At 40.4% G+C, this 9,970-nt stretch overlaps 1 protein-coding gene across 1 annotated transcript in view; it reads left to right on the forward strand.

The window, feature by feature from the left end:
* The window catches only part of clstn3 (calsyntenin 3), a 28,269-nt gene extending 18,585 nt beyond the window's left edge, over window positions 1-9,684 (forward strand). Inside the window, exons 14-19 of the mRNA XM_086078013.1 lie at window positions 3,444-3,670; window positions 3,803-3,964; window positions 4,799-4,944; window positions 5,061-5,190; window positions 5,392-5,576; window positions 6,642-9,684. Of these exons, the coding sequence (XP_085934139.1) occupies window positions 3,444-3,670; window positions 3,803-3,964; window positions 4,799-4,944; window positions 5,061-5,190; window positions 5,392-5,576; window positions 6,642-6,809 (1,018 nt within the window). The 3' untranslated portion in view covers window positions 6,810-9,684. The remainder of the gene's footprint in view (window positions 1-3,443; window positions 3,671-3,802; window positions 3,965-4,798; window positions 4,945-5,060; window positions 5,191-5,391; window positions 5,577-6,641) is intronic.
* Window positions 9,685-9,970: the final 286 nt, after the last annotated feature.

Below are 9,970 nucleotides of genomic sequence, written 5' to 3' on the forward strand. Positions count from 1 at the left end.
CTACTTCATTCCCCTCGTTTTGTTGCGTTTCTCTTCGCAGCACTGCTTAATTATTTTTTTTTTTGTCCAATCAGATTTCAGCCTTTATGTGTTGTCATGTCAATGTAATCTGCCCGAGGGTTTCAGAATTAACTAAATAGCTAACTGAGGTAACTTAACCCCTTCAGACCCATAGATGATTGCAGTGGACATGACATATTTGCGTGTCTAAACCAATAAAACGCATCATTTGTATGATGTCAGCACTTCTGGTTAATGATTGGATCCTAACTAACCAATCACAATCGCAAGTTGATGTGCATGATGTTAAAAATGGTGCATTTACAACACGTTACAGCCATGTTATCTTGGCGTCCATTATGACAACTAAAAACATGAGAATCCACTCTCCCTGCTCTTCCGCCTTTTTACCCGTGTCGTGCGTGCGCTCATGGCTGACAACAAGGCACTCTAAAGAAACCACGCCAGTGCGACGCCGCAGTCCACACAGCGGCTATCAAGTCAAGTTTTTTATTTTTTATGATCTTGCAATTATTTTTCCCCCTTGTTCTTCTACCCTTCTCACTGTGCACTCACAGCTGACAACGAGGCGCTCTAATGCAGCCACTTTACTTTGCGAAGCCAGATACATTTCGATTATATAAACCAAATGCATTTGGTTTTATTTGAACAAATCTATTACCTGTTACCAACCTTATCGGCCTGATGCCGATATTTGCCAAAATGCTAAATATCGGCACTGATGATTGGCCCGGCCGATAATCAATCTAGCCCTACTATTTTTGCACATCACATGTAACTAGTTGAAATAAGATATGATTTATTAATTTTTTTCTGCATTTTTTCAGAAATCAAAACGTGCCGTTCATTTGTCTTAGACTAAAGTGTAGCGTAAAATGCACAGAGCGGTCTTTCGTCTCGGGTCCGCGCTCATGCACACAACTTTTCTCTGGCTTTAGCCGTCGCTTTTAGTTGGTGAAATATTAATTCCCCCTCAGATTAGTGCAGTCCAGTGCATGTATGTGGTGAGCTGCGTATTTATATTTATATTTATACCGCAGCGAGAGGGAGAGAGGGAGAGAGAGAGAGAGAGAGAGAGAGAGAGAGAGAGAGAGAGAGAGAGAGAGAGAGAGAGAGAGAGAGAGAGAGAGAGAGAGAGAGAGAGAGAGAGAGAGAGAGACAGATCGCATCAAACTCAAAATCCTGAGCACATATTGCATCTTTCTAAAAAATTAAATGATTTCCCGGCGACCAGTCTGGGGGGGACCAGAGTCAGCTGGGATAGGCTCCAGCTCACTCGGGATCCTAATGAGGTCGCACCTTATAGAACATGGACGCGTGATTTCCAGGCCACACGTTTGTGCCGGGGGGGCTTCGGGGGCTTCGGTCCCAGCCATTCAAGGTCATGAAGAGATTGTTTCCGTTTCAGCTCAAGTGTGCCATTTTCTTTCTGTCAGCCCCCCCCCCCCCCCCCCTCCTCCTCATTTTGTTGCGTGTGTGAAGATTAGATTGATTTGGGGCCAGGAAGTCACCCAGATGGCTGAACAGCAGGCCCTTCTGGAGAAGCCGATAAAAGCAGCTGCTCACTCTGATAGTGGAAATGTAGCGCACGCATTCATACGCGCTGCTGTGCTTAATCCACACTCCAATGCCATCGTGACGACGTACACCACAAATTAATAAATATGTTTAAATAACATGGCACCTGTACGGCAATATTTATGGCATTACGGTTAAGTTTAAAGACGCATTTGTCTGTCTCCGAGAATTAAAGGCAGGACTGATCTGTATGCGCACTTTGGCGGCAAACAGCAGGGGGAGCTATAGATTCAGGTTTTATATAATTGCCTGCTAAAGAAGTGGACATTTTTGCAACGATTTTGACTGTGGATGGACAGAAACGTCAAATCCATCTCTGAATTGTTTCTGAAGCATCTCGAGATGGAGGCAAAATGGAGAGTTGTCGATTCAGGCTTATTTTCTGGCTGAAGTTTTTCTCGTTGTGAAGAAATGGTAGAAACGTGGTGTGTGCGACCAGGCAGTAATCAGCAGTGGGAGCTTTTCATTCAAGCCCAACTTATTTGCTGGCTAAAGAAGTGAAAATGATTACAATCGGGAGTTAAAAAATCAATTAGTCACGAATTGTTTCATAAATATTTTATTTATAAATTTTGAAGAGGTAGAGGAAAATGGAATTATGTGCTGGTCAGAAAAATGAATTCATGAGCTAATTGTTTCTCATGGAAAATTGTCAATGACAGCAGAAGGAGCTTTTGATTCAGACCAAATTTATTTTCGGGCTCAAGAAGTTGGGATGGCCATAAAAATCCGTTAGTCAATGAATTGTTTGTTCAGCATTTTCTCAGTGAAGTCATGAAGAAATGGTGCCAAAAATGAGTGTTTGACTTGGCGGCAAACAGCAGAGGGAAATGTTGATTCAGGCTCGAACCATTGGCTGGCTAAAGAAGGGCAGCTGGCTCTGTGAAAACGCATTTGTCGATTCATTGTTGCTTGTGAGTATTTTGTTAGTTAAGTGTCGTGGCAAAAATGAGCGTGGCTCTTGGCAGGAACCAATAGAGGGAGCTGTTCAATTTATTTGCTGGCGAAAGGAGTAGACTGGGATGGCTTATGAATTGCCAATGAATTGTTTCTTAAGGATCAGCTAGTAACTTCTTAAAGAGATGCTGGCAAAATTGAGTGCTGCTGATCCAGGCAATGTGTATTTGCTGGCTAAAGAGGTTGGGATTGCCATAAAAAAAAAAAAAAAATCAATTAGCCAATTGATTGTTAATTGTTTCTGAGGCATTTTGCCGGTGAAGTTAAATGGTGTGCGCTGCTTGGCAGCAAACCGCAGAGGTTATAGTTGTTGCTGGCTGAAGAAGTTGGAGGGATCACAACCATTTTGCGTCAAAATGTACCCAAATTGGGTCACAAAGGGGGCTGACCCAACATTTTGGGTTATCCCATTAACCCCAAAACTTTGGGTCAAATGAATAAACCAACCCCAAAAATTGGGTTGATTTGTGGGCAATTAATATCATTTGACCCAACATTTGGGACTCAATACCTCAAAAAGTTGGCTCGGTTCATTTTTGACCCAATGATTCAACTAACTCAAATTTGGTTGATTTGTGGATTAGTAATTTCATTTGACCCAACTTCTGAGGTTAAATGTTTTTTTTGTTTTTTTTACCCAATTCAATTGGGTTATTCAACTAACCCGAAAAGTTGGGTCAAATTGATAACCCATAAAACAACCCAAAAATGGGTTTGATTTGTGAGTGATCCATTTAATTTGACACAACCTTTTGGGTTAAATAACTATAAAAGTTGGGTTGGTCCATTCTTGACCCAATTTGGGTTATTTTTACCCAACTGTTTTTCAAGTGTAAATGGACTTTCCCATCTTTTTGTCACACAACCTGCTTCCCGCCTCCTTCCAGATGTTTCAGCGAGGAGAGCTGTCTGTCTCTGAAGCCGCTGGAAGGCTACCTGGTGGTCCTCCAGCCAGACGCTCCTCAGATCTCTCTGTCCGGGGTCGGCCCCCATCTGGCTCGCCCCGCTCCCGAGTTCGAAGCTGCCCGAGGAGTCCCCCTTTTCCCAGAGCTGAGGATCGTCTGTTCGCTGACTCACGCCGTCAACACGGCTGCGCAGGGGATGGAAGGCGGCGGTGAGTCCAAAGAAACGATCTATGAATGCGATATTTCAGTTCTTCATGTTGAAACGGGTTCTACGTAACCGTCATCAATATGTCCAGGGGTGTGATAGTGAAATTTTCCAACGGATTTTGGTGGTTTTGCAGCACTGATGTCCGACGCCGTGGCGCATACTTTGGACGGCTGTGAGGTTCAACCTCTGGGCGAAGAGCTGGACCTGGAGCGGGAGGAGCTTCTGGTCGATATGGATGTGGTGCGAGAGCGGGGCTTGGAGATCATCAACACCACCGCCTACATCGCCATCACAGGTCATTAAAACAATCGACAGCTTTCGAAACCAACGCGATGGAGAGTTTTTGCATTCACATTGTAAGAGGATCCAGTTGGTGCGCTAGTTGACTTTGGTTCTTTGGATTATATTTTATAGTGAGATCTGGATTGTCCTGAATTTGATTGTAGTGTTTACATATGTACAACAAAAAAAATCTGAATTCGTTTTTGAGTTTGTTTGGCTGATTAAAAGGAATCAAAGTGAAAACACCTTGGAAGTAAACGAATACAAAGGGAGCTACAATTATTTGCCGGTCAATTTAATCCAGTTCGTGTTTGTTTGTGTTCACATTGCACAGTTTTAATCACACCACTTCAAAAACTGGTAAACTAAATTGAGACTGTAACTTGGTTGGAGGGTTCAAATCTGTGCAAAAAAAGAAGAAGAAATGAAACAAGGTAAAAAAAAAACAGAAAGTTGGTTCAATTATTTTGACGTTCCACTTCCGTTTCTGGTCAACTTCTGATCCAGATCTGCTTGAGCCTCAATCAATAGAAAGAAGATAATGTGACAAGCACAGGTTAAGCAAAGCACTTGAAGTGACTTGTTGGATTAATTTCAAAACAGATCTGAGTCAGTTACAGTATTCACAAATGGAATGTGCAAAAAATCCTGATTTGGATATTTGCAAGGGGTCGAGGGGAAAATACCCTAAAAGTAAAATAATAGAAAAAGGATTCGGTTCTTACTGCTTTCAAGAAGATCCGCTTCTTTTTCTGGCCCACTTTAGTTACAATGCCATCTGGAGTGTTTTTATACTTCACTACTCATCATTTCAACCCCTTTCGACGTTTTCCTCTGGCCTCTCCAGGTGCTGAATCCATCTCCGTGTACGAGGACGTCCTTCGCTCAGTCCGCTACCGACTGTCCAGGAGCTCGTCCCGCTTCGAGAGACGCTTCCGTCTGTCCTGCTCTGAGATGAACGGCAGGTACACCAGCAATGAGCTGACACTGGAGGTGAGGAGACCGCTGGTAAAAAAAAAAAACTTTCAGAAAAAAATGGCATCCTTTCGAGGGACGTATGTTCCAGAATTTATAACGTGAGGGATTGAATGCAATCTTTCCTTTCTTAGGTGAACTTCCTCCACTCCTTGGACAGTATGTACCACCCGTCCCACTTGATGGCCTCCCAGCAGCAGTTTCTCCATCAACACGCCGGCGAGCTCAGTGGACACGCTTTGCCCAGCCTACATCGCAATTCAGGTGACACGTTCAATTCTTCTGCCTGCGATTTCGACAAAACAAAAATATCAGATTTCATCATTTGGCCTCATAAATGAAAAAGTGGTTGGGAAGTGAGGACTGTTTTCAGGAGTAGCTGATTTTTTTGACCGCCTCGACATCTGATTCATCTTCAGAGCATGTGCCTGATTAGCCATTTTGTTGTCTTGTGTTGTTTGTCAGTGGTGCCCGGGGCCGCCACCATCATCATCATGGTGTGCGTGGGTTTCCTGGTCGTCATGGTGATCCTGGGCATTTTCCGGATTCGCTCCATCCACCGCCGCAGCGAGGAGGCCCGCGAGGCGGCCAAGGAGGGCTGCAGCCAGTGGGACGACTCGGCGCTCACCATCATCGTTAACCCCATGGAGGTAAAATGAAAAAGACGAGGGCCGGATGTTGTAGATGGGCAGGTAGTACAAATTCTTTGTTATTGTATTTAGGTCATTTTTTCAAGTATTCTGTACTTTACTTAGTATTTTTTTTTCTGATAATTCTCTACTTTTACTCCCTACATTTGAAAACAGATATCTGTACTTTTTTGTTCTTATTTTCTCAAACTAGGCTCATTACTTCTTTTAGTGTCTGCACTTGATAAAGCTTAGCTAGCTAGCGCTTAAATAGCATGCAACATGTAAAGTGATTTTTTTCCCCCCCTTATTGTTCTTCACAGTATGATCACTATATAAGTTAATAAAATGGATAACGTTATTTTTTCATTGTACCAAGATGTTAACTTGTTTTATCGGCTCCTTTTTTCAATCTCTGCGGATGATGACACTAGAGAGCTAGCTAGCTAGCGCTTAAACTAGCATGCAAGATGTAATGTGATTTTTCTTTTCTTCATCTGAGCAATGTTTTAATCTTGCTCCCTCCCTACATTTACATTTAAAAACAGATATCTGTACTTTTTAGTTCTTATTTTCTCAAACTAGGCTCTTCTTTCAATCTCCGCAGATGATAAAACTGAGCTAGCTAGCTAGCTAGCTAGCTCTTAAACAGCATATTAGATGTAATGTGATTTTTCTTCTTCTTAGTATGAGCACAATGTAAGTTAATAAAACTAGGGAAAGTATTTTGTGTATAATTTTTTTCATTGTGCCGAGTTGGTTATTTATTTTGTCAAAATAGGCTAATTGTTACCTTTTTCAACCTCCTCAGATGATAAACCTATGAGAGCTAGCTAGTTAGCTCTCATATTACACGCGAGATGTAATGTGATTTTTTTTCTCTTCATCTCAGTACAAGCTAAAATTTGATGGAATTTTGTTTCATTGAAAATGTTACTCCTTACTAAATTATGACTGATCCAAATTTTCCCCATTTAATATCGTATTCTCATAATATATATATATATATTTTTTTTTTACTTGTATTTTGCAACATTTTTCTCTTAAGTACAATCTAAACACTTTTCGCCCCCGCTGTTGTCACAGTCCTACGAGTCTCGCATGGGCGTGTCCGCCGACACGGAGGGAGGCGGCGAGGAAGAGGAAGAGGAGGAGGAGGAAGAGGAGGTAGCCGAGTCGCCCGACAACGCCAGCGACGACCAGCGGATCATCTACAAGAAGGAGTGCAAGGACGGCAACGCCCGTCGCTACTGAGCTGCATGTAACTCCCCCCCCCCTGCACCGGTTCTCATGGAAACCAACACTTTAACGATCATGTACGGAATGTATACCCGCAAAAACACACGACGCACAACACATTCGATGTAATACTCAGCCACACGACGCCATACGTGACCTATAGCCAACGGCGGGCGGTCGTTCTCCACTTCGATGTTCAGCGGCACAATGTATAAAACTCAATGTAATTCAACTTGCCGAGCGACCCAAATGACTTGTGGCGCAGCAGTTCGACATCACAAGATGATAATAATAATAATAATAATAATAATAATAACGTGTCTGTATCGTGTGATGCTGGATGAGTGAGGCTGCTTTGTTTAAGAAAAACAACAATTGATTGTATTGTATTTTGTTATTGAACACATAATTGAACCCTTGCTTGGATAAGTAGGCAAAGGCCCTGATTTCCACATGTCGACACGCACGAACACACACACGCACACACGCACAACTTATTAGACTGAACCACAATGTCTGCGCACAAGCTGTCTCCTCCCTCTTTGCGACCCCACTTGACACATTCCGTGATCAACATTTGTGTTTCGTTAGACTTTCATCTGCAAAGGAGAAATAGGGACACACTCATGTCATCGTATTTGGAGAATTCAGCTAAAATAGTTAGAAATATAATATTGTAGTTTAATGAGAATAGTCATAATACAAGGATAAAAAGCCGAAGGAGGAATTGGTTCATATAAGAAAAAAACAACAATTTTACAAGAAAATGGTTGTGATTTTAAGAAAAAGAATTGTGATTTAATGAGAAAATTATTTTATGAGATTATGTTATAATTTCATGAGAAATTGTTATAATTTTATGAGAATAAAGTGGTAATACACAAAAAAATTGCAATTTTAGGAGACTAAAATGGTAATATATTTGAAAAAAAAAAGATTGTAATTATACAAGAAAGCTGCTGTCATTTTACAAGGATAAAATGACAAGAAAAAATACAGTGATACTTGTAATATTTTAGGAATCTTTTTTTTTTTTTACATTTATTTTCTTGTGGAAGATTTACTTTTTACCTTTCTTTCCTAAATGACGACTTATCAGCTTTTTTCCCCTCATAATATTATGTCTTTATTTTTTGTATTTATTTTTTAAATCAAATTTTATATCAAAATTTGTCTTACAAACTTAAATGAAATAATTTGTAATTCTCATAATAATTCTGTAAAATACTTTTTGTTCAGAATATTTATGTATTTATTTATTCTCATAACATCAATACGTTTCCCAAAAATATTATTTAATTTAAAAAAAAAATGCTACTTTATTCTCATAAATCTAATACTTATTCCCAGTAATATGACTTTTTTTTTTTTTTTTAAACTTACTTTACTCTCATAACTTCCATTTTTTCATACTATATACTATCATACCTGCATAGTATGACTTTATTCTCATAGCAGTGTGACTTTTCTCGGGAAAAAAAAAATCTGACTTAATTCTCAACTCAATATACTTAAAAATGGAATGTGAAGGAGCTTTTCTAATTTGCATCGGGAGGTCATTCCTTAGTTTGGGGGGTTCATGCTCCCTTTTACGTGTTCCAGTTTAGGATGCAAATGTCAGCATTTTTATCATAACATTGTGACTTTTTTTTTAAAGCAGTTTTACAATTCCAGTGTGTCCCAATTACTCTTGAGCTTTTCTCGATCAACCACAACCTGCTGTCCCCTCTATGGCAGTGTTTCCCGACCTTTACTGAGCCAACACACCCCTTTTAGATTTAAAAAAATGAAGAAAAAAAAGCGTCACAAAAGTTTTGAAATGATCTCATCTCAAATTGTCAATGTTCTGTCTTGTCACTCACGGGGCATAGATAGATGAAGACCAAATTTCTGACAAATTCACACGAGCTCTCACGGCGATCCTGGTTGGGAATCACTGCTCTGATGCATTTTACGTTGACGTCTGGAATGTCTGTAGCACACACGCACACGCACGCACACTCACACGACACCGCTATAACCCCCTGCTGTCCCCGGAATGTCAGCTCAACTTGAGCTTCTTTTTTTTTTTTTCAACTTGAGCAGTTTTGACTGTATTGATTGTAATGAATTTTATGTACATACGATGAGAAATATTATGATTAAGATTGTTATTATTACAGTAATTCTACGATTGCAGCCACTTTTTCGCACACTCGAAGAGGGAGCAGAGGGTCATTTCCCCTATTTATTTATTTTTTTTGTTCATTGCCTATTCCAGCATTGAGAAAACAGTAGGAAAGTACTACTAGTAGTCGTGGTGAGGATGATATCTGGCTTGATGAGTGTGTCTTACTTTTTTGTGTGTAATAATGTTGTAATTTAAGAATTTGTCGATATAGGATTCACAGAGAAAAAAAAAGGGAGGCACATTTGTTGTATACCTGCAACTGTACATAAACGCTATCTTTCACACTCTTTTCCATTACTATTCGATTTGACTGCTTCCATCTGAAACGCCATTTCAGGGAATGTGCAACTTGTGCTTCCCACCCGCCCCTCCAGACACATCTCCGACACCCGCGACCTCCCCCCCCCCCCCCCCCCACCTTCGTGTCTCTTGCTGTCCGTCTGTGTAGCCTCTCAATGTGCAGTGCTATATATATAAAAAAAAAAAAATGTCCGTAAATAAAAAATAAAGCCTGTTTGTTTTTTTGTTTTTGTTTTTGTTTTTGCAAGTGTGATGTCACAAAGGAGAGTAAAACATTGCATCGAAATAACTTATATTATATTACTCTCACTACTGGAACATTACTTGTAATTATGATGAGATGGATTGTTACAGAGAGAAAACTGTCGGACAATGTGACAAAATTCATAATAAAAATGATATATGACGTCTCCACAAGAAGCCCCTTTTTTCACACCTTGAATGTTTCATTCTGAAATTATATAGTCGACGGAACAAATCTAATTTAACAGCTTCATCTAGTATGTATGTGCAACTTATCAGTCGGCATGTATTAGTGCTAATCCATCTGTGCGGCCAACAGAACTTAATGCAGCCATGCTTACCTTTTAACTTGAGCACAGGTCTCACACCAGTGGGGGATGTGGATGTTTCTGCATGTTCTTCAGGAGATTATGTTGCTTGAAAGTGGCTGTGGATCTGCACCCAGTTTGGCTGAACAAGTAAA

Source organism: Leptonotus elevatus, chromosome 6, assembly GCF_054856555.1.
Source record: "Leptonotus elevatus isolate MCC_2025b chromosome 6, RoL_Lele_1.0, whole genome shotgun sequence".
Classification (NCBI taxonomy): domain Eukaryota; kingdom Metazoa; phylum Chordata; class Actinopteri; order Syngnathiformes; family Syngnathidae; genus Leptonotus; species Leptonotus elevatus.